At 52.3% G+C, this 25,315-nt stretch overlaps 1 protein-coding gene across 1 annotated transcript in view; it reads left to right on the forward strand.

Moving 5' to 3' along the window:
* Positions 1-25,315, forward strand: part of IQGAP1 (IQ motif containing GTPase activating protein 1) — a 56,953-nt gene that overhangs the window by 26,294 nt on the left and 5,344 nt on the right. The window contains exons 15-32 of the mRNA XM_066635085.1: positions 733-896; positions 4,227-4,317; positions 7,892-8,059; positions 8,560-8,702; positions 9,093-9,263; positions 9,937-10,020; positions 11,806-11,877; positions 11,965-12,034; positions 12,486-12,694; positions 13,378-13,533; positions 13,648-13,811; positions 14,928-15,152; positions 15,657-15,797; positions 15,898-15,982; positions 17,137-17,369; positions 20,211-20,343; positions 20,680-20,782; positions 23,717-23,852. Of these exons, the coding sequence (XP_066491182.1) occupies positions 733-896; positions 4,227-4,317; positions 7,892-8,059; positions 8,560-8,702; positions 9,093-9,263; positions 9,937-10,020; positions 11,806-11,877; positions 11,965-12,034; positions 12,486-12,694; positions 13,378-13,533; positions 13,648-13,811; positions 14,928-15,152; positions 15,657-15,797; positions 15,898-15,982; positions 17,137-17,369; positions 20,211-20,343; positions 20,680-20,782; positions 23,717-23,852 (2,548 nt within the window). The remainder of the gene's footprint in view (positions 1-732; positions 897-4,226; positions 4,318-7,891; positions 8,060-8,559; positions 8,703-9,092; positions 9,264-9,936; positions 10,021-11,805; positions 11,878-11,964; positions 12,035-12,485; positions 12,695-13,377; positions 13,534-13,647; positions 13,812-14,927; positions 15,153-15,656; positions 15,798-15,897; positions 15,983-17,136; positions 17,370-20,210; positions 20,344-20,679; positions 20,783-23,716; positions 23,853-25,315) is intronic.

Here is a 25,315-nt window from a genome sequence, read left to right on the forward strand (position 1 = left end):
TCCAGGGCACCATACCTGTTGGGGTGGCACCACTGTGCCCACCCCCCCACCCCACCTTCTGGAGTGCTTATGAGGGCCAGGGAGGCCCTGCACATAGACCCTTGGTCCTCCAAAAGCTTTCTGAGGCTTCTGGAGGAAAATGGGAAGTAGTGTTTAATGGCTCTCTGGAGGACCAGGGGGTACTGCTCGAGGCTGCATAACACTGCATAAGTCTCCTCTCCGGGGTGGGGGGCCGCATTGCGGTCCCGTGCTCCTGGGTGGCACGGGCCAGGTCCGCAATTGCAGGGCAGTGGTGGTAACCTGTGAGCCTGGAGTTCCTGGGGTGCAGGCAGGGGTGGAGCCTGTGGCCAGGCTGTGAGTCTCTTTTGATCAGAGCAGGTTATGGCAAGGCCTTCAGTGCCTGCGGGGTGGTGTGGGTGCAGCCAGATCTGAACGGAGGCCGTATGGGAGCACCTTCGCTGGCAGAGAGCCACCTTTTTAGAACACTTCACATTCCAACCCTGTCCCACTTTCTGGGGCCCGGCGACCTTCCTTGCCCTGCCCTTTCCCCTTGGAAAAGGTCTCAGAAGTGGGGGGGTCTTACAGATCTCCAGTGCACGGCATGTCCCACAGGACTCCCTCAACAGACTGAACAGTTGCGGTGCGGTGCCTGGCTCCTGGGGCTTAGCCTGCCGGGTGCTGCGTCCATGGCCTGCTGAAGAGTGGCTGGCTTAGGTGTGCTTTTTCTCTCAGGAATCTTGGCCATTGGGCTCATCAACGAAGCTCTGGACGAGGGCGATGCTCAGAAGACGCTGCAGGCCCTGCAGACTCCGGCTGCCAAACTGGAGGGAGTGACCCCAAGGGTCGCCCAGCATTACCAAGATGTCCTGCTCCGCGCTAAAAGGGAAAAAGCGCAGGTGAGTGTGGGGAGGGGGCTGCCAGGTCCTGCCTGACCCCCCATCCCACCATGTGCTTCTGAAATGGCACCCCTAGGAGGTGGGGGCTCTAAAATCCTGCCTACTGCTGTTCTAGGCGGTTAGCCTTTCCCTCTGTAACTGGGTCAGGCGGAGGCATGGGAGGGTCCTGTAGGGCAGCCTGACAGCAAACCAGTAGAAGCAGACCTCCTTGTGGACCCCCATCATGGCCAGGGTGCTGCATCTGCTGGGAGGCTTTGGTGTGAGGAAGACTGCTCCCCATACCAGCTCCTCGATTGGTCTGGGGACCCCTTCAGTCTCCCAAGCAGCTTATAGAGCCAGCGAGCCCTACCTGAGTCCAGCCAGTCATACTTGCAGGCTGAAGATCCTGCAAGCTCCTCTTTCCAGTTCTCCCATCAAAGGTCTTGGAACACCAGCGCCCCGTGAAATGGCTGCTGAGGGGCCAGCTCCTGGCACCTGAAGTTCCACCTTCCTGTATCGGGTTCCTTCTTTTGTCCATCCCCAACCCCCCCCCCTTGCTTGTACTACCCCTTTTGCCCTGCCCTCAGCCTCTGCCCACTCCTGAGTCACGGACACCCAGAGCAGTTGCCCGCTGGGGTTCCCAGTCAGTAGCTCACAAAAACACTTGGAAGGACTCTGGGGTTGCCACTGCGACCAGCAGAACTCAGCCTCCTGCTGCCTCCACCGAGCCAGTCAGCATGCAGGGGCCCCCAACACTGCTGCACTTCATAGGTGCCACATGCTCCACGTGTATCTCTCACCTGAGCTGCCATTTCCACCCCAAGGTTCCCATGTATTTGCTTCTTTGCACTGCTTGTCAGGCTGGAGTGCTTTGAACCCATTTATCCTGTTCTTCCTCCAAGGGTTCTTTCCTCCCCCAATCTCTTTTATCCTCAACACAACTCTGTGAGGTGGACTGGGATGAGAGCTGCACTCCAGGTCATCTAATGAACTCCATGGCAGCTCTGGGATTTGAACCAAGGGCTCTGTGGTCCTAGTCACACCAGTGACCTTGCAAAGGCTCACACACTCACGGCAACCTGGGTGCCTCCTCAGGCTTGGGGAGAGGCAGGCAAAGAGGGCCCAGGCCTTCCCTTCTCTCCCCTGCTTTGCTGTGGGTGTCACCCCCACATCATACTTGGTGCAGAGAGGGGACCGAAGGGGCTGCTGGTCAGAACACAAGGGAGGAGACCACCAAGGGTGGGTGGGAGGTCCAGAGAGCAGGTGCCTCTGTTCCAGGCAGGTGTGCGAGAGTGGGGAAGAACATGGGGACAAAGAAGAAAGCCTGTGATGCTGGGAGCTTTCCCGGAGTGAGCGGGAAGGCAGGCAGGGCTGGCTGTGTCCATGGTGGTGGGCCTGTGACCCGGGCTCTGTTTCCTCTGCCCTACCTAGGACCTGCTGCAGGGGAAGCAGGAGCAGCTCTGCCCCTCCCTGCCAGGGGACAACGAGAGGGAGTTCTCTCCACGTTTGGGGTTCTTACGTGGGCCTCCCAGCGGGCCCCCCCCACGCACTAGCCAGTTCTGCGTAACAGAATCTTCTTAGGCTGTCCAGTGGTCTATGAAGTTTGTGTTTCTGCCAGATGATTTTGTTGGTGCCTGTGCTATCCTGAACACTTCCTGAGATTTCTCTCCCCCGTTTGACCCATGAAAGAATCTCGGCCATTCTGACTGGAAATGCCGCTCTTAGCACCACGCTCAACCACAGCAGAGGCCGTGGTGCTCAAGCCAGTCAGAGGCTTTCTGGAGAGCTGGAGCCCAGAGGGCAAGCAGTGTCTCATCAGATTGGCTGGGGCCCCTTCTCTGGCCCAGGGCATGTGTCTCTCTCTAGCTTTGTGCTGTTGCCCTGGCTGTGGCAGCAACAGGGGCTCCAAGGAAGGAGGTGGGGGAGGCTCTTAGCCCCGAGAGGTAGGCAGGAGAGGCCTAGGGAGCAGAGGCTCCCCTGCCTGTGGGTGGCACCAGTGTTGTAACTAATGCATGTTTAGCCCAGTGCGGAGCTCATATTGATGCCCTGGAAGTGATGTCACAACAGGAAGTGACATCATGCCCAGGCTTTTTAAAAAGTGCAAATTGAGGGGAAACCTGCCTCCTCCCTCCCCAGCAGTTCACCACCCACTTGATCTGCCACCTCCCCCAAGCCAGTGACATAGCTAAGGCATCTAACTGCTACCTGGGATTAAGGAACGTTTTGTAGCTCCCCCCCCATGACAAAATAAAATGTAATTAAATAAATAAATACATTAGTTAAATAAGAAGTGTTCCCCTTATTGTTTAGAGTCACTGAACTGGAGCGAAGGGGACTGTTATTCTCTCCCTGCTAAATATAAGAGGATCACCACTTGAAAAAGTGGCTCTTTACCAGTTAGCAGGAGTAGCTGTATTATGATGCACGGAAATGAGAGCTGTCTCATATTAATGCCTTATTGGTTCCATGCTGTATCATAATAACATCTCATTGGCTCTCAGAACAATCAACCACATAGGTCAGTTTTTAGTTAAAGAAATCCACTTTTTGTTCCTTAAGGCAGTTTTCATATTTTGCTTATTTGGCCATAACCTTTGATGGAATACAGATATTCCAATGTGGCTTGTTTCACTGCATTCTGCATTAAATTACCTTTCCAATAATATGTAACATGATGGTATTATTCATACCTACCAAGATTTTCACAATTTTGGCCACTAGTGTCAAGCTCAGCTTGTTGCTCCCCTAAAGATTGTTGCCTGGTGCACCCCTGCACCCCCTTAGCTACGCCACTGGGTGGCACTGTACAGTTGCGGCTGCTGCTGTCATGGTTGGACAAGGCTTTTGCAGCGCTTCTGGGCTTCATGCCATGAGGCAGCTGCTTGGCCTCTGCCTGCCCTGAAGCTCCTTTCCAGACCTTTGCAGACTGCCTCTCTGGTGCCTCCCCAGAACTGACACTGGCATTTCCTGGTTTGGGGAATAGGCTCCAGTAGGTCTCCTGCTGCCCCAGCTGAGCTTCTGGTCCCTGTGTGGGCAAGGGCTGCTGAGACTCCCTTTGCTGTCTTTTGGACTGGTTTTGTTCTGCAGCCCTTCTCCATCCCCATATGCCCTTGAGCTGTGTATAGCTCCTCCCCACCACTGCTGCTGCTGAGAAGGGCCAGAGCAGCCCTTGGCATTAGTGCTCTAGTGCCCTCTGCTGGTCATGGGCTCGAAGGTTGTCCTGCTTCTGCAGATGGGAAACAGGCTGGACAATCTCCCAGACCAGACTCTGTGACTTGCCTTCCCTCCTTGTCAAGGAGGCTGTTCGTCCATTTTACAGTTGGAGTCGAATGTTTCTTACTTTGCCTTCAGGAAACTCGGGATGAAACTGCTGTCCTCTGGTTGGATGAAATCCAGGATGGGATTCATCAGTCTAACAAGGACACAGAGGAAGCGCAGAGGTGTAAGTTTCTTTCTGTGCTTTGGGTGACTAGGAGAGAGGCTTTGTCCATACTTCTTGAGCTGATGCTGGTTGGCTCTGCTTGGCAAAGTGGGTGTTTCTGGCTAGTCTTGCAGCTTTTTTCAATGTGGCTTCTACTCTTACCTATAATTGATCCTGAGTCCTCATATCTACTTCATAGTAGGACCACTTTGGCCCAGAGGGTCATCATTCTTTGACCTTTGGAGCTGTGTGCTTGTCCAAAGTCAGTCACCTTAAATGGCCTTGTGAATTGAGGTGGCCCCACATCTCCTTTAGAGATAGAGGTTATCCAGAAACCTATGCCTCTTTCCACTAACCCTTGGGCTTGGCATCCTTCAGCGGGAGGCACTTTCCCTGGCTCGAGGTCTGCCTGGCTGCTGGTGGAGTTCCCAGCAGCTGGGTGCAGCATTGGCTTCTCTGACCCTGAAGAGGAAAACTTTTGTTGTGTGGGGCAAGTCTGTAGAGCCACTTCTGCTATGTGTATAGAAGGTCCCCAAGTCCGGTCCCCAGCAGCATCTCCTGGTAGGGTTGGGACAGCTCCTGCTCTGCCTGAAGCCCTGGAGAACTGCTCCCATCTACGTGTTGGCAGTCCTGGGGTGGCTGGACCAGTGGGCTGACTCAGCTTCACGTGTCCTGTGCCCCATGAAGGAGAAAGCCAAGACAAGCTGCAAAAGATTGCAGAGCCCCTGAGTCTTGCCTCTGTCAAGGAAGGTAGCATCCCAGGCAGGGAGTATCCTCTCTGTGACAGATAGTGGACCTGACACTCCTGTGGAGAGGAGAAACTGGGCTGGGCAGATTGGGCTGCCAAGCGAGGCAGGGAGGCTCCCAGGTTAGTTTTGACAAGGAGGCTGTCAGGGAACATGGAAGGAACGAGACCCAGAATAAGACAGGCTGACAGGGGAATCATGGCTAGCTATTAGTGGGCCTGCACCCTTCTGTTTCCCCATGTTCCATTTACTGGACCAGCTTTCCGTTCACAGGAAAGCCTTGGTAGTTTCTGTCTGCTGCCACCATCCCAGGATACAAAGACGAGACAGAGGTGGGCCATCTGGGGAACACCCCATCCCAAGAGAGCGGGGGGGGGGGGTCTGAATTAAAAATCAAACCCACAGAGGCATTTGCAGGGCAAAGAACTGTGGCAACCCACTGAATTGCTCATGAATGTGGACCTGGCAAACAAAGGATCAAAATGTAACTGGTTGACTACAAATTACAATGGAAAAAAGATTAACCCATTTCTGCCCAGCCCACAGCTGTACACATTTGGTCCCTGTTACATATATATGCAATATTAAATGGAAATCGCTTAAACAGTACAAGGGATAGAAAGGTGGGTAATAGCACGAGTAGCTTGATGGAAAGTTCCTGAGCTTGACTGGAAAGCACAAAGATGGTTGCAGTGACCAATAACACCCAGCAGATGGTGCTGGGGTGCTACTCGGAACTGTAAACCCACCACCCCAGTTGGCAGACGAAGCAAAAAGAGGCACTGGAGGCACTTGTCTAGCTAGATGGTCCCTTGCGGTGCTCTAGGAAGCTCCAGTTTTTGCATGTGCCAGTGAGCAAGTGGGTCCCCCTCCTGGGCTCTGGACAAGTGGGTCACTTGGATGGCTGACAGAGAACAGCAGAGACCTCTTTGGGCTGGGGTCTGCATAACAGTGCGTGGTCAATGTCATCACGTTATCTTATTGGAGGAGCAGAACCCCCTCCCTGGTTGCTCCTAATAATAATAGGCTGTATTATTACCTCCTGTATTATAACCCCTGTATTATTACCACAGAACCCCCTCCCTGGTTGCTCATAATAATAATACAGGTATTTATATACCGCCTTTCTTGGTCGTCAGATTTCTCCTCAGACTTTAATTCAGGGCGGTTTACGTGGGCAGGCTGTTCTAAACCCCCGTAGGGATTTTTACAATTGAAGAAAGGTTCTGTCTTTCAAGAACCACAACATTTCAGATGGATCTTTTCTGATCTGGTATCACATTCTGGCCTCCAGTTCCTCCCACGCAGGCTGAGAAGCAGCTCCTTTATCTCTCACTTGAAGGGCGGCCAAGACGCTTCTTTGCTCACACCAAGAGCAGGTGGAATAACTCAGCTCGGCTTGTCAGCTGCTTCAAGGTCTCGCCATTCAAGGTGCCGGTGGCCTCGAATTGGCGACCTTTGGATGTTATCTTCAGGCAAACGGAAGCTCTACCCTCTAGACCAGACCTCCTGCCTTATCACACCTTATCCCACCCCTTGAGCCTAGACCTGGGTTGCTGCCCAGTAGACAAGGAACCTCTGTTACTAGGCAGTAGAGCTGGCCTGAACAGGAAGATGGGCCCTGAGTCCATGTCCAGCTCATGGCCAGGGAGCAGTGGAGGTTCCAGACCAAGAACAGAGTGCTGCAGGTAGAAGAACAGCCATTTTCAGCCACTGTGCCATGGCACACTGGTGTGCCGCCGATGGTCCACAGGAGTTTGGGGAGGGTCATTTATTAGTAGGGCTATTGGCGGGTTTGAGCCCCTTACCAGGAGCATGGCGTGCCTTGTCAATGGTCAAAATACTGATGGTGTGCCTTGGCAATTCTGGCGCCTTGTCAGTGTAACATGAGATGAAAAAGGTTGAAAATCGCTGTAGTAGAAGCTTGTGCCAGTACACCTCTCCCCCCCCCCCGTGTCCCCTTTGTACAATAAAAGAAAAAACAGCAGCCATGCTCCTCGTGCCATTGCTTCAGTTGGTGAAGTGCAGGACTTCTGTGTTTAACGTAATGGCTGGGGAGTGGTGGTGCCCACTTCCACCGCACACCTGCTAGGGAGTGCCCTGATTCAGACAGACAGAGGAGGCCCTGGGAAAGGCACACGCTAGCAATCGGAGGTGGGAGTGGCCTGTGTTCCGGGAAGGCTGGCGACTTCCCTGTGGTCTTGAACGGAGGCTATAGCAAGAGGCTCCCAGCAGGTGAGAGCTGCAGCCGAAAGAGCCTTTGTGGAACCTCTGGCCTCTCTTGCTCTGCTCAGCGAGTTTGGCCATTGTGCCAAGGGCAACAATTCTGTGCTCTCCTTGGGTTTTTCCACCCAGCGTTTCTCTCCAGTATCTTTAAAAAAATTGGGGTGGAGACAGCAGCTGTCAGCCTCATGGAAGATGTGGTTTGCAGCTCTTGTGTTCTTGTTGCCTGAACTTGGCTGGACCTGACCTTATGCCATCAGGCCCCTGCTGCCTCCAGACTCTGCCTGGCTCAGCCATGCTGCTTGGAGACAGGGAGCACAGCTCTTTGACGAGGCCCGGGGAAGAAGTGCTCATTCTCCTGTCTTCCAGACAGGGATTGTCCAGTGGGGTCTGCAAGTTCAGATGACAGGGATTCTGTCCTTGGGGAATGTTGAGTTGATCGTAGCCTGTCCTCGCCTAGATCTAGAGAGAGCTGTTTTGATGCTGGGGAAAAGTGTGGGAGGTGACTGAGTTGTAAGCTTATCTAGTTCTGGCATTCTTTTTCACCTTCTGTCCTGCCTTCCTTTCCTGCTTTGCCTGGGTCTCTCCACTGAAGTCACAAGCACTTGTCTGGTATTTTATCCAAGTTGCCTTAGGAATTTTGGCCATTAATGGAGCAGTGGACCAAGGTGACGTTGGAACAACCCTCAGCTGCTTGCGTTCGGCCGACGTAGGATTATACGGTGTAACTCCAGAATGTGCCGGGACTTACCAGCAGGAACTGGCAGGAGTCAAGCGAACAAAACTGGCAGCAGGTGAAGGGGGGCTGAATCTGGGAGTGCCATTGGCAGAAGAGCTAGAACAGACAAAAGGAAATATTTATTTACTTGCCATATAATTAATCTGTGGAACCCCTTGCCTCAGGTCATTGCGAGGGCACCTGGCCTATGAGCCTTTAATAAGGGACTTGACAGATTTGTGAAGGAAAAGTCTGTGATAGTCCATGATGACGTTATGCAACCTCTGGGTCTTAGAGTTAACCTATCTCTGGATGCCAGTGACCACAGGACAGAAGTGTCTGGGGTGCTCCCTGAGGCATCTGGTGGGCTCCTGTGAGTACAGGAAGTGGGACTAGATGGCAAGGCTCTTCTTAACGGTCTTAGGAGAGAGGGGCGGGCTTGACCCCCCCAGGTTGCAGCAGTAGCGCTTTTGTTGCTTTTTGGGTTGAGAGGCATGCAGGAATAGATGTGTGACGCAGATGAGCTGCAGAAGCTGAGCTGAGTCCAGCACCCAGGTAACACTCTGCTTCTTGTAGGAGACAATGGCAGTAAGTGGGTGAAGCACTGGGTGAAGGGAGGCTTCCATTATTACCATAATCTGCAAACGCAAGAAGGAGGCTGGGATGAGCCCCATGGATTTGTGCAGAATAACACACAGCTCTCACGTGAGGATATCCAGGTAGGTGTGGCGGGGGTTGGCAGACCCACAACTGGCCCCAGGGAATGAGGAGGAGTGCTGCTGCAGTGCCTTGGTGCTTTGTTCAGGGCGCCCTTTGGCCACACTCCTGCCTGTTTCTGCCTTTGGGCATCTCCCCACCCCTCCCGTTCTTTCATAGCAGTTGGGTTTCTCTTATTCCAGAGGGCCTAGTCTTTGTTGTGGCATTTGCACGAAGCTGTAGGCGCTTTGATTGCAGCAAGTGCACCACTGAAGTCTTGGCAGCAAAGCAAGACTTGTGACAAGCTAGCACTCCTGCCCCATTTAACACTAGAGGCAGGCCCAGCAGGGCCTTGAAGGTCAGCCTTGGGTGCTGGGCTGACATGGGGCTTATGTTCCTTCCCTGGGCTCCAGAGTGCTATCTCCGCAGTCACTGCCGCGTACAACCGAGAACAGCTCTGGCTGGCCAACGAGAGCCTGATCACCAGGCTGCAGGCTTGCTGCCGTGGCTACCTCGTTCGTCAGGAATTCAATGCCAGGATGCGCTTCCTGAAAAAACAAGTTCCTGCCATCACTTGCATCCAGGTGAGGACGCTGAAGGCTACCCACAGCAGGGGAGGACCCGGCAGGTGTGATGGAAGGCCCCTGGGCTACCATACTATTGCAGAGGGCTGTTTTGTTTTGGGAGAGCCAACCCCAGTTGAGGGGGGCGGCAGGGGCTTGTTCCACAGTGTTCCTGCCTTTGTGCTTGTTGGCTGGTTGGTAGTGGACTGGCCACGCCTTTGGACCTGACCCTGACTCATTGACACAAACATAGAGCACTGGTTCTGATACTGGTGTGCCAGTTTCCCCTAGCAGAGATGGCTTTCGTAGCACAAGAGCAGACCTGCAGCCTCCTTCCTCCCAGGCAGCCCTGCAGGGAAATGACTTGCTGGTGCTACCCAACCTGGCTCCTTTAGAAGGGCCGTTTTTGGGCCCCTTCATGAGTATGCTCTTGGCACCCTTGGTGCCAGTTTGGCTCCATCTCTGTCTTTTGGGTTGAAGTGACCCTCAAAACAAGGGCAGCTGAGTTGGAGGCCACCTTAGATTTTGCAGACAAAGAGAGAAAAGCTGTTGGAGCTTCTGTCTGCACATGGTTTTGGGTTGGGGGGAGGGGGGAATAGAGCTGCAGAGAAGTGTGGGGGGACTCACGCCAGATCATCAGGTGCTATGTCCAGCGAGACAGGGAAGTGCCTAATTGGCTCTCTTTTGGTTTCAGTCCCAGTGGCGTGGCTATAAGCAGCGGAAAGCGTACCAAGATCGCTTGAAGTTCTTGCACGAGCACAAGGCCGAGGCGGTGAAGGTAACTCTCCTTCCAAGAGGGGCTTTGTGAGCAGGGCTCCTTCCAACTCTGGCCGGCCACTTAGTGCCCAGAAAGCCCTCCCCTGGGGGGCGGGATTGCTGCCTCCTGGACCTCCTTGCCTCAGCCCAGTTCTTTGGGAGGTCCAAGGCAGACAGGAGTGTGAGCACATTAGCCATATGGCATCTCCCCCGCCCCTGGGTGTTCACGCTGGCTTCCTGTTCTCATGCAGCCCTGCTTTGTGTGCTCTTCAGCCATAAATGTTCCTCTCAAATGGTGAAGGGTGTCCACTGATGAAGGGGGAGTCCACATAATCAGTACTGTTGTGGTTCTAAAATACTTATACAGGTTGAGTCTCATTATTCATGAGCTCCCAGAACTCAAGTGGATGGCAAAAATCGCATTAAAGCAAATCCATTTAGAAAACGTTGGCTATAATCCTAACCACGCTTTCCTGAGAGTAAGCCCCATTGAACAAAGTAGGCCTTACTTCTGAGTAGACCTGGTTAGGATTGTGCCCACTGTCCCTTTGCTAAGTGGTTAAAAAAAAGCCTTAATGACCTTTGTGATGTAAGACAGAATCATTAAGCAGACAATCCATCAATCAGTCTCTCTCTCCAGGAGCTTAGAAAGGCTTCACCCTGAGCAAAGTGATTATCTTTCTTTCACGTGCTCAAGGGGAAGAAGGGAGGGGTCACTTGCCTTAGAGCAGTGGTTCTCCTTTAGCCCCGGGACCCATTTTTTAGAATGAGAATCTGTCAGGACCTATCGGAAGTGATGTCATGACCGGAAGTGACATCATCAAGCAGGAAATTTTTAGCAATCCTAGGCTACTGTCCTTACCCAGGAATAAGTCCCAATTACTATCATTGTTAAAAGCATCTTCACAGTAGCCTGTTAAAAGTACAGATCTGTGACATTTTCCCAAATGTAGTCACATACCTTGGTAGCATTAAGTCTAATATATTAAAAATAAAATGTTGAAATGAATGGGGACCACCTGAAATTGGCTCACAACCCACCTAGTGGGTCCCGATCCACAGTTTCAGAAACACTGCCTTAGACTGAAGCTGTTCTAAGTGCCTGGAGAGAGAATGACTGACTCCTACTCCACTCCTGACAAATTGTAACTTATTGAAGCCTGTCTCACTTTTTTTTGGAGAAGGACCCTTCACAGTAAATCCAGTGTTCTGTTTCTAATGCCACCTGCCATCCTTGCCTTGCCTCACCTCTCCTAGATAAGGCAGCAGGGATGCCCCTTCCGTTTACCCCCTTCTGGTATGTGTCTGCACTATGCAAGGGTCTGAACTAGATTACCTCTCAATGTACCTTTCTTCTCAAGCATTCTGTACTTTTATGATCCTTCATCTGGAGAAACAAGCCCCGCCTCTCCTTCTTTCCCATGTATTTTGCACATGCTCCCTTCCTTCTCCTGTTCCTGTGTCCAGGCTCAGCTGTTCTCCAACAGCCCATGAGTTCTGGTGTGCCTGGAAAAGTTCACAGCCTTTCTTGCTTCCTGGCTTGGGTTGGGTCCAAAGTCACTTGCTGGCCACTGAGAATCAGCTGGTGAAAGCCTCTACCAGTCCCATTGCCGGTCCTGGTTGTGTCCCAGAGGTTTTCTTTGCTTTTGTTCAATGATTCTTTGCCACCTCAATGATTTTGGCTCAAAGGAAAATCTTCACCTTGCACCAAATGTGTGTATGACTCCAGCTCTACTGTCCAGCTCTACGTAACTTTGTGGCTGCCTTCTTTTTCCAGTCCTAGTAAGCACTTTCCTGTTCTCCTCAGATTCAGGCAGCGACCAGGATGTATCAGGCTCGAAAGCGGTACCGGAACCGTTTGCAGTACTTTCGGGACCACGTAAGGCTCTTAACCCTGCGAGAAAGCATTATTGTGTTCCTGCAGTGGGAGATGCGTCCAGAGTGTCAACTCTTGTCTTTTGCTTAGATAAATGACATTGTGAAAATCCAGGCTTTCATCCGTGCCAATAAAGCTCGTGATGACTACAAGACCCTGAGTGAGTACTGCAAGGGACTGGGGCTGGCATGGCTGCGGTGCCAGATGTGTGTTTGAAGGACCTCTGTGTGGCATGCAGGAAAGTGCGACCTTGGGTGCTGTGCTCCTGGTGTTGGTGCTGTTGGGGGGAAGGTCCCAGGAAGCACAGTCCGTTGCATAGAAAGGAAACGCCCCACTGTGGTGGTGCATGACGTGGGTTTGAACCTGGTGTGGTGTTGGTGGATAGCAGCCTTTTGGCCTGCTAGTCTTACGAATGGCGCAGATGTCACAGTGCCTGTGATCCATTCCAAAGGCATAAGTGAACTCCGCAGTGGGGCATCTCGGCCTGGGAACTCCTTGACCTTTATATCATGGGCAAAGTGAGTATTTGAGGGGTGCCTCCACCACCCCCAAAGTGTGGCTTCCATCGCTGAGCTGGGCAGTTCCTCCTCAGATGTTGCCTCTGCTTGCAGTCAGTGCCGAAGACCCCCCCATGGCTGTTGTCCGGAAGTTTGTCCATTTGCTGGATCAGAGTGACCAAGACTTCCAGGAGGAACTTGATGTGATGAAGCTGCGTGAAGAGGTGGTGACCCTGATCAGGTCCAATCAGCAACTGGAAAATGACCTCAACCTCATGGACATTAAAATTGGGCTGCTGGTGAAGAACAAAATCACTCTGCAGGTACAGCCCACTCTTCCTTGGGTCTTGCCAAGCAGCCTTGGACATGGTGGGTGCCAGAGGGACTTTCCTCACTAGTAGTGATGGATTTCCAAGAAGGAAACCACCCTGTCAGGTCAGGTCAAAGTGACTCCACATAAGAGCCCTGCTGGATCAGGCCTAAGGTCCATCTCATGCAGCTTCCTGTATCTCACAGTGGTCCACCAGATGCCTCAGGGAGCACAGGACTACAAGATACCCGTATCCTGTTGCCAGTCCCTGGCACCTGGCATTCAGAGATAGGTTACAAGCCATGGGAGGTAGGCTGTGATGGACTTTTCCTCCATAAATCTGTCCAATCCCCCTCTTGAAAGCATCTAGACTAGACACCATCACCACATCCTGTGGCAGGTAGATCCAGTGTCCAGTAACGCAGGTGCCATCCTGTGTGGCTCGTCCACACTACCTGGCACCTCAAGTACCCTGCTTCCATGTGAGTCGCTAGTTGCTGTGATGGCTAGGGAGAGACCTTCCTCTCAACAATTCATGAGGCACCCAAAGCTGGAAATGGAGACAGATCCATCATTTGACTATGCCTCAGACCTGCCCTCAAGTGGTGCTCGGCCACCTTTCCTGCCAACATTGCCCACAGGAGCCTCGGCAGGTGGGAAGGACTGGCCCAGACATGCGACGTCTCCTTTTTCCAGGACGTCGTGTCTCATAGTAAGAAGCTCACCAAGAAGAACAAGGAGCAGCTGTCAGACATGATGATGCTGAGCAAGCAGAGGGGCGGCCTGAAGGCCTTGAGCAAGGAGAAGCGGGAGAAGCTGGAGGCGTACCAGCACCTCTTCTACTTGCTGCAGGTGAGAGGGTGGGAGTGGCCTCTGGGGCTTCCCCACTGCAGCCGGTGCCCCCTCCATGCCCCTGTTCTGGCTGGCCTCCTCCACGAACCGGGTCTGCTTCCTGTTTTGCTGCAGACCAATCCCACCTACCTGGCGAAGCTGATTTTCCAGATGCCTCAGAACAAATCCACCAAGTTCATGGACTCGGTGATCTTCACGCTGTACAACTACGCGTCCAACCAGAGGGAGGAGTACCTGCTGCTGCGCCTCTTCCAGACGGCTCTGCAGGAAGAGATCAAGTAGGGGTTGACTGACGGGCGGCTCCTGCTTGGCCTCGAGCTGTGCCTTCCATTTCCGCTCTCCTGGGCGGCATTTGGACGCCTGTTTCCTGGCTGCAGCGGAGGCGGCTGCCTGTCAAAGAGCCGCCTGGGAGAGCAGAAGGGCCTGATCCTGCAGGCTCACAGGCCCAGGGAGCAGCAGCAGCTGCGGTCGCTGTTGGCTTCCTGCTCTTGCAAAGCTTGCTTGATTTCTGCGGTGACTCTGGACAATGTAGTGAAAAGCACAGAGGGCCGTGTGCCTGTTTGTGGGGTGGGGGTTTTGGCAGCAACGCTGTGTAGGAAATTCCTTCTCCTGACAGCGCTGGAGTGCGGCTGCCTTTGGGAACAGGCCTCCTCTTGGTTTGCCTGTAAGAGGCAAGGGCAGGGTTTTCTCTGCAGTATTGCGAGACTGGAAGCAAAGGTTTTGGGCAAGTGGGAAGTGGAAACGCAAGCTGGTTCCTGGCTCCTGGGGCCAGCAGCAGCATTGCAGTTGCTGTCAGTAGAGGAGACGTGGGTGCAGGAGGGAAACATTAGAGGACTTCCAGGCATGGAACACCCCAAAGTTTCTGAGAGCCCCCCAGGGGGTGTCTTCACACCCCATTCTCTGTTCCATGGGGCAGCCTGTCTATCAGACGAGCCTCAGTGCCAGGCAGGGGAGGCTCTTTGAAAAGTAGCACACCTTGGAAATTGTGGGGAGGGGAAGGCAACCCCCCATGACGGGTCCCTGTATGAGATATTCCCCTAATTTCCAGGGGTCACCCCTTTTTAGTTCAGCATTGTTCAGTTCTGCCATGACGCTAAGATTGAGCTGAACTCCAGTGTAGGGTTATCCTCCCCCCACCACCTCCACACAGCCTTGGCATGTGTTCCAGCGGAGTCTGAACTCAGCCCCTGGGTGCCCCAGTCTGATGGAGGGGGGGGAATTAAGTGTCCCTTCCTGCTTGCTAAGAGAGGAGGGGTTGCTGTTGGGGCTCTGTGCAGAGTGGCTGTGGCTTGCCTCTGGGGCCCAACCGAGGGTGCTGGGCCCACTGCCCAGGGAGGGAGGGCATCTGTGTGGCCCCGTCATGCGGCAAGAGGCTCACTCTGCTCCTCTTCCAGGTCCAAAGTGGATCAGCTTCATGAGATTGTGACCGGTAACCCCACCGTGATCAAGATGGTGGTCAGCTTCAACCGGGGTGCTCGTGGACAAAATGCCCTGCGGCAGATCTTGGCCCCTGTTGTGAAGGAGATCATGGAGGACAAATCCCTCAACATCAAGACGGACCCGGTGGACATCTACAAGTCATGGGTCAACCAGATGGAGTCGCAGACCGGAGAGGCCAGGTGGGGGGAGTGTTTTCCCTCCTCACGGGGTTGGTGGGGCCAGCCTTGTGCCTGGAAGTGCCCAGAGCTCACTGTGTGAGCAGGGCCGTCTGGGTGGCTACTGGTCAGCCTGGCTCCTTTCGATCCTTTCGGCATTGTGTAGTTGTCATTTCACTAAATGTTGCAGTGGGTAGAGAGAGATCTCTTGGGAGGAACTGAGTGGTTGTTCCAGAAAACATGCAGATGAGATGAAAATGCCTCACCTGCTGTGGTCATGTAGAGGCTGTAGCTTTGGCAGCTTCTGGATCCATGACAGGACCAAGGGCTTCTGAAGCTCTGCAGCCTCCCTTTTCTCAGGCGGGAAGGAGCGGCTTCCTCTTCCTCCCCCCCCACCTGTGGGTTACTTTCAGGTCATGGACTCAGCATGAAGGCTGCTGTCTCCTTAGTGTGTGTGTGTGTGGGGGGGGGTGTTCAGCAGAATGCTGGCGGGGCTCAGCTGATGCCCACGGCTTCTCCACCTGACAGCAAACTCCCCTACGACGTGACCCCAGAGCAAGCACTGGCCCACGAGGAGGTGAAGACCCGTCTGGACGCCTCCATCAAGAACATGCGAACCGTGACAGACAAGTTCCTGCTGGCAATCATTGGCTCCCTGGAGAAGATCCCGTAAGCGCCTCCTTGTGCTGCACCTTAGGCAGAGGGTAGGGGCCATTTGCGCCCCCCCCCCGAGATGAGCACATAGCTGATGTCCCGGTCCCTTCCGCAGGTACGGCATGCGTTTCATCGCCAAGGTCCTGAAGGACTCACTGCACGAGAAGTTTCCTGATGCCAGCGAGGATGAACTGCTGAAGGTGGGGACTGAGGGCTGCCTGGGCTTTCCTGTGGCCTTGCTGGAGAACCTGGCGTGAGCAAGGCAGGGGGTGCCAAGAGGGGGCTGACGGGGGGGCACTCCTGCTTCTGTTGCCTGCTTCTCTCGCCCCTGCTCTTTTCGCTCTCGTGCTCACTCCCTGTTCCTGCTGGGCTTCCTCTCTGCAGGCGCTTCTGGGCCAGGGTGTTGGCCTCTGCCGCGAAAGAAACAAGAAGGGCTCAGATGGCGCCATCTGGCAGACTGTGGCATTGGCACAGGGTGGGCAGGCAGTGGCTCACCTGTCTGCCCTGCAGCTGAGTTGGAAGTCACCCCAGGTAGCCTGGAGCCTGCCTGGTAGGGTGCCAGCTCGGTGGTCTTGTGCACCAAGGAGGGAGCCTCTCAGAGACCTGCCAGGGGCACATCCTCTCCTGCAAAGGGGCCTGAACCCGCTTTCTTCTCTCTCTCCTAGTTCTGTGCTTTCCCACCGAGGCGGCGCACCTAGGCTTTCTCTGCAGGTGAATTCTTTTTTTGACGTGTACTTGGTAGTGGCCAGCCAACGCATAGATTTGGGCTCCCTCCCATGCCACCGCAGCTGGGCACCGACCTGAATGCGGCAGCATGCTCTGCCAGGCCCCACCCCCATGCCGTCATGGGTATGAGCCTGCTATGGGTCTTCCAGGGCCCTTGCTTAGAAGGGCCTGGGGGCTCACGGCATCCTTTCCCCCTCCCAGTTGTGCAGGGTTCCCACCTGCCCCTTTGGGAAACCGCTTCAGTGGAGAAAGTGTTTGGCAGCCCTTTCACTGTGGCAGCTCACTCCTAGCTCGGCAGAGCAGCTCCCCATGGCCATGGCTGTGACTGGCCAAAGAGCAGATCCCCAGTGGCCCAGTTAGTGGTCAGTTGGCCAAGTCGCCACCTCATTTCTGCTTTTCTTGTTCTTCCTGCATCTTCGGAAAATGCTTCTCCACTCGCCTGATAGGTTTCGGAAGGCAGACAAAAAGGCAGCTGGTCTTTCTGCTGCTGCTTCTCTTTCTGTTCCTTCACCCTCTCCTCTGCCTCTGTGTGTGAATGTGGAGGGGTGGGACTGGAGTCACCCACAGTGAGCGGGCCAGGACCACTCATGTTCGAGTCCTCCTGGGGCTGCCTCCTCTCATCCTCCAGATCGTGGGCAACCTTTTGTACTATCGCTACATGAACCCAGCTATCGTGGCTCCTGATGCCTTTGACATCATTGACTTGTCTGCCGGAGGACAGCTGACCACAGACCAACGGCGCAACCTTGGCTCCATTGCGAAAATGCTGCAGCATGCAGCTTCAAACAAGATGTTCCTAGGGGACAATGCCCACCTGGCCATCATCAATGAGTATCTGTCCCAGTCCTATCAGAAATTCAGGTAGGGAATTGCGAGTCACAGCTGAGATGATGAAGCCGGGATGGGGTTGGGGGAGGACACATCCTGGGCGAGGTGCAGTGAAGTGCTTAGGGCCTTCTGAGAGGGTTGTGTCACATCTTCTTCTGGTGAGCTGGTGGGGTTGTTGCAGGGATGGTGATCTGCTCAGGACAAACCCCCCACCACTCCACCTGCTTCCAGCAGAGACCTGGAGGCTTGCCTGGCATACTGCAGCTCTGGAATGCTCTGTGCTTTTTTCCTTTGGAAACTTCTTGAAGCCTTGTATGATGCAACTAGAACAAGAAAAACTAGAAAATATTGTATGTACAAATGGCAGACTTGCAGATCAAGCAATACGGGGCCACCCCAACACATGGTGGTATGGTTTCTGCAGATTCTGGGTAGGTGGCAGATTGCTTAGGTATGCAGGAATTACAAGCATTTGTACACTAGAGCAGGGGTGTCCAAAGTTTTTGGCCAGAGGGCCAAATCGTCTTTCTGGCACTGTGTCGGGGGCCAGTGGAAAAAAAAGAATTAATTTACATTTAAAATTTGAATATATTTACATCAGTTTACATAAATGAATATATTAAAGATAAACTAATATGAATGAATGAAGGTCTTGCAATAGCTGAAGGCCTATAAAAGGCCTTGCACAAAGCAAGGCTGGCCTTTCCTTTGCTGCCGCTACTGCATCACAGATGTGAAACAACAAGCAGTTGAGGGAGCCCTCACTCCACAGCTCACGCGAGAGGTCAAACAGTCGCCCTCATGCTGAGAGCAGTTGTGTCGGGCCAGTGTGGGCTCCAACAAATCTTCGGAGGGCCAGAGACTCATTGGAGACTGGGGGCTACCTGAGGGCCGCATTGGGAGTCCTCAAGGGCCGCAAGTGGCCCCAGGGTCAGGGTTTGGGCACCCATGCACTAGAGGAAGAAGTTGAGCCTCCCCCTCCATGATGTGAACTGAGGTCAGTGGACCCCAAGAACGTTGAGGTGGCATCGTAAAGGCCATCCGAATCCTTTCCCCACATGCTGGCGTGCCTGCAGCACAAACTGGGTGGACTTGCTGCTACCAGAAAGGGTGTTGTCTCCCCTCCAAGGTGGAGGGGGGGGGTGGAGGTGCCTTTTTTACCCCACATTTACCTGGGGTCCAGTTGAGCCGAGTTGCCTCTGCAAGGAAGTTGGTGACAGAGAAGTGTTTCAAGAGGCCAGTGGACCTGGCTGGCTCCAGCTCCTGAGTCCCCTTAGTCAGCCTACTTAGTGCCAGCCCTTAGAGGCAGCTGGCTTGGTGGGTGGGTGGTGAAATCTCTCTTACCACTGGGTAAGTTCTGTGAAGAAAATAACAAGAGTTATAATAAATTATTATATATTATATAAATAAATTGGTAAGTTAATAAAAGCTAGAAGTAGATGAGTATGTGATATGATATGATTAATTAGTAATGGTATATGGTATTTAGCACTCCTAAACGTATGTTATTTGTTAGTATGTCTGTGTGTGTGTGTGTGTGTGTGTGTGTGTGTGTGTGTGTGTCAGTTAAAATAAATAAAAAATTTTTTAAAAAAGAAAATAATGAGAATTTATGTAGAGAAAAAAAGAGCAATGAGTAATGGTGAAAACAAGCACTTGCGATGTGGTAAAATTTGTGCTAAAATGGGAGATTCAGGATTGAGGCAGCCTGAAAATAACTCCACCCCCCATCTTTCAGTTCCCCACTCTTCTCCAAGGGGAGCCAGAGGGGCAGTTGGCAATGGACATGTTGTCCCATTTGTTCAGAGCTGGAGCAAAGGCCTAGCAATTCCTGGCTCTGACTGTACTGTCCTGATTTGGTTGCTGAGCATTGGGAGACCTTAGCTCATCCCTCTGGACCTTTCCTTGGCTGTCTGAACCAATCGGAAGGCAGGAGCCAGTCTCTGCAAGGTGCCTACTGCTTCCCTCGTGGCCGGGCCCATTGCTCTCTGGCATCCCCAGGCTGCCCAAGCTCAGCTTTTCTCCTGCACGCATGCAGACGCCTGAGGTCAGAAAGAAGTGCCTCTAGTTGCATATAGATTCCAGAGGCCACACCCAGTGTGGCTGGCAGGAGGCCTTTCTGCTTTTGCACGAGACAGACCAAAGGATGGTCCTCTGGCTGAGACTCGCCCCGGTGCCTTGGAGCTGATGGGCCGCTTTCTCAGGATTGTGTCGCTCTGTTGCTGGTCTTGAAGTAATAATTAGATCTTCATGCAAATATGTATGTCTGCATCTAGGTCCATGTGTCCTGGTGTGGTCAGTCATTTAAAAAATCTCCTGGGCTACTGTGTTCCAGGAGCCATGGATGCCTAGCTGGGCATCTGGGGTGCCAGTGTGCATTTGAGATGTTCAGTTTTTCATGGGTTGACATTGGCGTTGGGTGCCACTCGTGTTTCAGCGCTGAGGCTGTGGTGCAGTGGACCAGTTCCCGCAATGCCAAATTGTGTCTGCACTAAGAACAAACACTTTGCCCTCTTCCTCTCATCTGCTCTGCTTCGTTCGTAAGCTAGTGGGGGCTAGCAGTTGCTCTTCAAACAAGGACTGTTGACCAGTGTTTGATCCTGGTGGTTTGCTGCAAGTTAGGAACTAAGCAAGCAGAGTGCACAAGGGGATGTGGGAATGTGTGGACGTGCTAGGCCTGTTCCGTTGTGTCACACTGGAGTTTGGTGTTCCATGTGAACAAGATTCCCTGGTCCACATGCTGGCTTGTGGGAGAAAGGTGCTGACACTGGGTGCCCCAATTCTGTAGATCCCATTGAAGGATCAGCTTGTGCATTACAAAGCATGGGACTTGTGGAGAGCCCTTTTGGACCGATTCTCTTGGTCTTTCTGAAGGCGCTTTTTCCAGGCTGCGTGCGAAGTCCCGGAGCTGCAAGATAAGTTCAACGTTGATGAGTACTCCGACCTGGTGACACTCACAAAGCCGGTGATCTATATTTCCATTGGAGAAATCATCAATACGCACACAGTAAGTCTCACGTCTGGTCATCTTCCCCACTGGTGGCTGAGCCCACGAGCCCCATGCAGCACCAGCCCCAGGGCCAGGTGTTCGAGGAGGAGCCTCAGCTCAGTGATGGAGCCCCCCTGCTTTATATGTAGCAGTCTTCTCTTGCCTGAAGTGGCCCTGGAGAGCCGCTGTCAGCTGGTGGAAGAGATCTGAAGCCGGCCAGGGCAAAGGTCTGAGATGGGGTGGCTGCTTCTTTTGTCCTCTGCCCAAGGAAGGCATTTGGAGGGTTTTCCCAAAAATACTGCAGTCCAGGTGAAGTGCTAACAACTCAGCATTCTTTGTTTCTCCTCAAACCAGCTGCTCTTGGATCACCAAGATGCCATTGCCCCCGAGCACAATGACCCCATCCATGAGCTTCTTGATGACCTGGGGGAAGTGTCCACCATTGAGTCCCTGATAGGTGAGTCTTTTTTGGTATTGCAGTTGGAATTTGCCTGGTGGCTGAAGGGCTGTTCCTGAATGCCAAAATGCCAGCTACAAGCAACGCCTACCCTCAGGGGTTTAGACTGTACATCAGAAGAGCCACACTGGATCAGGGCCCACCTTGTCCAGCTTCCTGCATCTCACAGGTGGTCCCACCAGATACCTCAGGGAGATATTGTGAAAATATTGTTTTGTTAACCTGATCATGTGATGTTTTTTGGTAGTTTGTTCCACGATCTCAACTCCTTCCACAGAACTGTTGCCCTGGAACCCACAAAGGCAGCATGACATTTGTTACCCGAATCTCAATTTAACACTCTGAGGGAAGGTATAGCACAAAACAGCTTGTTTATTGCTGGTACCAAAGCACGGCAGCAAGGAGGCCGTTACCTCAGATCATGCGCAAGTGTAGCTAGACGCAGCTAGCTTTTTATATTCGTTTCAGCTCATAGGCACAGCTAGCAGAACTAAGGGGACAAGGGTCCAGTAACTTTCACTGCCCAGTCCCCCACCCACTGGCCTATCCCTCCACCCTTTGCCATAGTGAGCTTGCTCATACTGGAGAGATAAAAGAGACCACAGGCACATTGACGTAGGTTGCCCCTGCTCTGAAGTATTGCTGTTGCAGACTGACTCGGCCCCGCTATCTCTAGGACAAGACACTGGGTGAGGGGTGGCTTGCAGCTTCTTACTAACAAGCATCTTTACGGCCAGGAGCAGAGTTTGAACTGATGTTAAAATGGTGTTCCTTTGCCTAGAATTTAGTGAGGGCTCTTGGCTCACAGCATCAAAACTCTTCCATTGATGCACATACAGCCACAATGCTGCTAAGGGGCCCTTGTTGTGTTTTTAAAGCGTTCCTGCTGGTGCTGAAGTGTGACTTCCTTTACACGGAAGGAAGGCTTTGCCTTCTGTCTCTCCTTCCCTCAGGTTCTCCCACATCCATGTGCCTTTTGACTTTTTCTAAGAGATTCGTAAGGGCCAGAGTTACCCTTGCTAAAGCCATGCTGAGTCTCCAGTAGCAAAGCTGCTTGTTCTGTATGTCCCAAGATTTTCCCCTTGATTCATCTCTCCACCATCTTACCTGGAATAGATGTTAGGCTGACCTGCCTGCAATTTCTCGGGTCCCCTCTCCCTCATTTTTTCAAGACTGGTTGCATTAGCTCTCCATCAGTCCTCTGATACATTGGATGTTTTAAAGTTGCATATTTTAGAGCAGCGCTTCTTGAACTTTAGCACTGGGACCCAATTTTTAGAATGAGAAGCTGTCAGGTTCCACCGGAAATGATGTCATAACTGGGAGTGACATGATTTAGCTTTTGTCTCAGTTCAGTCCCAGCTTGTCCCAAAACGTGCCCCCAGTGCCTGACGTATCTAAATCTCTCTTGCTGACACCACCACTCTCATCCACTCATTAAGATCCCTGAGCTCTGCCTGCCTAGCTGGTCCTGTGCGTGGAACGAGCCCCCTTCCTCAGAGGTGCTCCCTTAGTGTTCTGTGTTCTCCAGAGCAATGTCCTCCATCCTGGAGACTACCTTCCATGGTAGCTGAGGAAGGCATGGCAGGACAGGATCTTCATGTCCCTGGGAGTCTTAGAATCCCTTTCGGGCAGATATCTGCCCTGTTTGCTCTGGCAGAGCGTTAAATAACAATGGTAACGGCAGCAAATGGCTGGTGGGACCCTCCTTCTCATGAGTTACGTATTTTAGGAGTGAATCTGTCTGTCTTGCTGAGCAGGAAGTTTGGAGAGAGCGGGTGGGCGGGCAGGCAGACTCGGAGAATCTGGCAGTTCTTTTTGATCTGACCAGTATTTCTCTCCCTCCCTAGTTGGGCAGTTAGTGAGGCTTTTTTTTTCCAAACACAGTCTTTAAGGGTGATAGTTTTCAAAGCTAAAAGCAGTGGAACATAAGAACAGCCCCACTGGATCAGGCCAATCTAGTCCAGCTTCCTGTATCTCACAGTGGCCCACCAAATGCCTCAGGGAACACACAAGACAGCAAGAGACCTGTATCCTGGTGCCCTCCCTTGCTTCTGGCATTCTGATGTAGCCCATTTCGAAATCAGGAGGTTGCACATACCCATTACGGCTTGTAACCCGTAATGGATTTTTCCTCCAGAAATTTGTCCAGTTCCCTTTTAAAGGCATTTAGGCCAGATGCCATCACCACAGCCTGCAGCAAGGAGTTCCACAGACCAACTATATGTTGAGTAAAGAAATATTTTTTTTCTGTCCTAACTCTCCCAACACTCAATATTAGTGGATGTCCCCTGGTTCTGGTGTTGTATGAGAGGGTAAAGAGCATCTCTCTATCTACTCTGTCCATCCCCTGCATAATTTTGTATTTCCAAATCATGTCCCCCCTCAGGCACCTCTTTTCTAGGCTGAAGAGGCCCAAACGCTGTAGCCTTCCCTCATAAGGAAGGTGCCCCAGCCCAAAAAACTTCTTCGTCACTCTGTTTTGCACCTTTTCCATTTCCAATATGTCCTTTTTGAGATGTGGATGCAATACTCCAGGTGTGGCCTTACCATAAATTTGTACAACGGCATTACAATATTAGCTGTTTTGTTCTCAATACCTTTTCTAATGATCCCAAGCATAGAATTGGCCTCCTTCACTGCTGCCGCACATTGGGTCTCATCGAGCTGTCCACCACCACCCCAAGATCCCTCTCCTGATCTGTCACAGACAGCTCAGAACCAATGAGCCTATATGTGAAGTTTTGATTCTTTGCCCCAATGTGCTGGACTTTACACTTAATTACATTGAAACTGCCATTTTGCTGCCCAGTTTGGAGAGATCCTTCTGGAGCTCCTCACAATCGCTTCTGGTCTTCACCACTCGGAAAAGCTTACTGAACTGCAGCCAGCAGGCTCCCTCACTGCTGTTTTCTCTCTCTGCTTGCATCCCAGGGGAAGGGCCTGGCCCCATCAATGACCCTGGTAAGGAGATGCTGGCCAAGACTGAGGTTTCTCTCACTTTAACCAACAAGTTTGATGTTCCCGGGGACGAGAACGCCGAGATGGATGCCAAGACCATTCTCCTGAAGTAAGTGACACTGTGGGGGTGGGCAACCCTTCCTGTGCTCCTCGACTGATTGCATTTGCATCTGGTCCCCATTCCAAACATGTGGAGCTACCCCCTTTCCATGCAGCCTTCATCTGGCTGTGACTTCAGCCTGCCAGGGATTCCCCTGCTGCCTCGTTTCTGCGAGCCCCTTCACTATATGGGTGGGGGGTGTGCTTCAGGACAGCCTGGAGGCTGCTAATGCTTTGCCAGCTCTGGAGAGACCACAAACAATGAGCTTGCTCCGCAAGGGTGAGGAGGTGACCACCTGAAGTCTGGTGACTCTGCTGTTGTGGTTCTGTGACAACCTGCTGCAGAAGAGAAGTGCTGCTATTCCAGTAAACTGCAGTGGCCATTCAGGGGTGTCTGTGGGCTTTCCCAAGGACCTGCAGTGCTGACTTCCATGTGTGGAGACAGGATCTCCCAGAGTTTCAAGTCCTGCGCAGAGAATGGATGTCCTCTGGTTATGAGCTCCAGGAGGCAGCAGGCTGGCGTGTGAGGAGGAACATGCCACCACTGGACCTTGATCTGATCCAGGACATACAAGGAAACATTGGGCCAGTGCAGCCCAATGGCATAACCTCTTAACATGGCATAACCTCTTTAGTGAATGGTTCAAGCAGCTTCCTCATGAGGAAGCTGCTTGAACCAATTCACTAATGAGGCTATACTAGATCTCCAAAACTAGACGTGATAGGGCAAAACGGATGCCATTTTTGATTCGGCACCCCAAATTCATATCAAACCACCATAAAGTTTGGAAAAAATTTTCTGACCCTCAATTTTGTAGGCCTGTGTTATTACATCTTTATTAAAGAAGATACAAAAATAGATAGCCAAAAGAATTAATAAAGGACTATTGTAATGCCTTAACCAGAGTGCCCTATAGTGGTGAGTGCAGTGTTGTGCAAGTGTATTTGGTGCATCTGAAGAAATCAGAAAAAGAGGGGTTGTAGGGAAAGATTTCAGGAGTCCTTGCCTTACCAACCCCAGCTACTAGCTAAAGAAGGGGAGAGAAGTGAAAATTGGGGGGGGGGCATTTAGAGAAGTGAGAGAGTTCAAAGCTCAACCTCTACCTACCTGTCTTGGTGTCTGGTCTGTGAGCAGCGTGTTTGGACACCCTGGAGAGTGACCCCTTGCTAATCAAACCTCCTTGGTATTTAAGAGTATTGAAAAGTTGCTTACATGTAAGCAAAATGTGTGGGGATAAATGTGTGACTTGGGGTATTTGCTTTTAATTGTCAGTGGGTATGAACAAAGGGAATTCCCCTTAATCAAACAGGATCAGCTAAAGTACAGATTAGCCTTGGTGCCAGATGATGTCCAGCAACTTAAAATGAGGTTTCCCTAAGTCAGTGGTTCTCAAACTTTGAGGGAGCTTTACTCCCTCAGTAAGTCTTTGCTGGGGAGGAGCAAGGGATTGCGTCCCTAAGAGGGAGAAGGGG

The sequence above is a fragment of the Tiliqua scincoides genome, chromosome 8 (assembly GCF_035046505.1).
Source record: "Tiliqua scincoides isolate rTilSci1 chromosome 8, rTilSci1.hap2, whole genome shotgun sequence".
Classification (NCBI taxonomy): Eukaryota; Metazoa; Chordata; class Lepidosauria; order Squamata; family Scincidae; genus Tiliqua; species Tiliqua scincoides.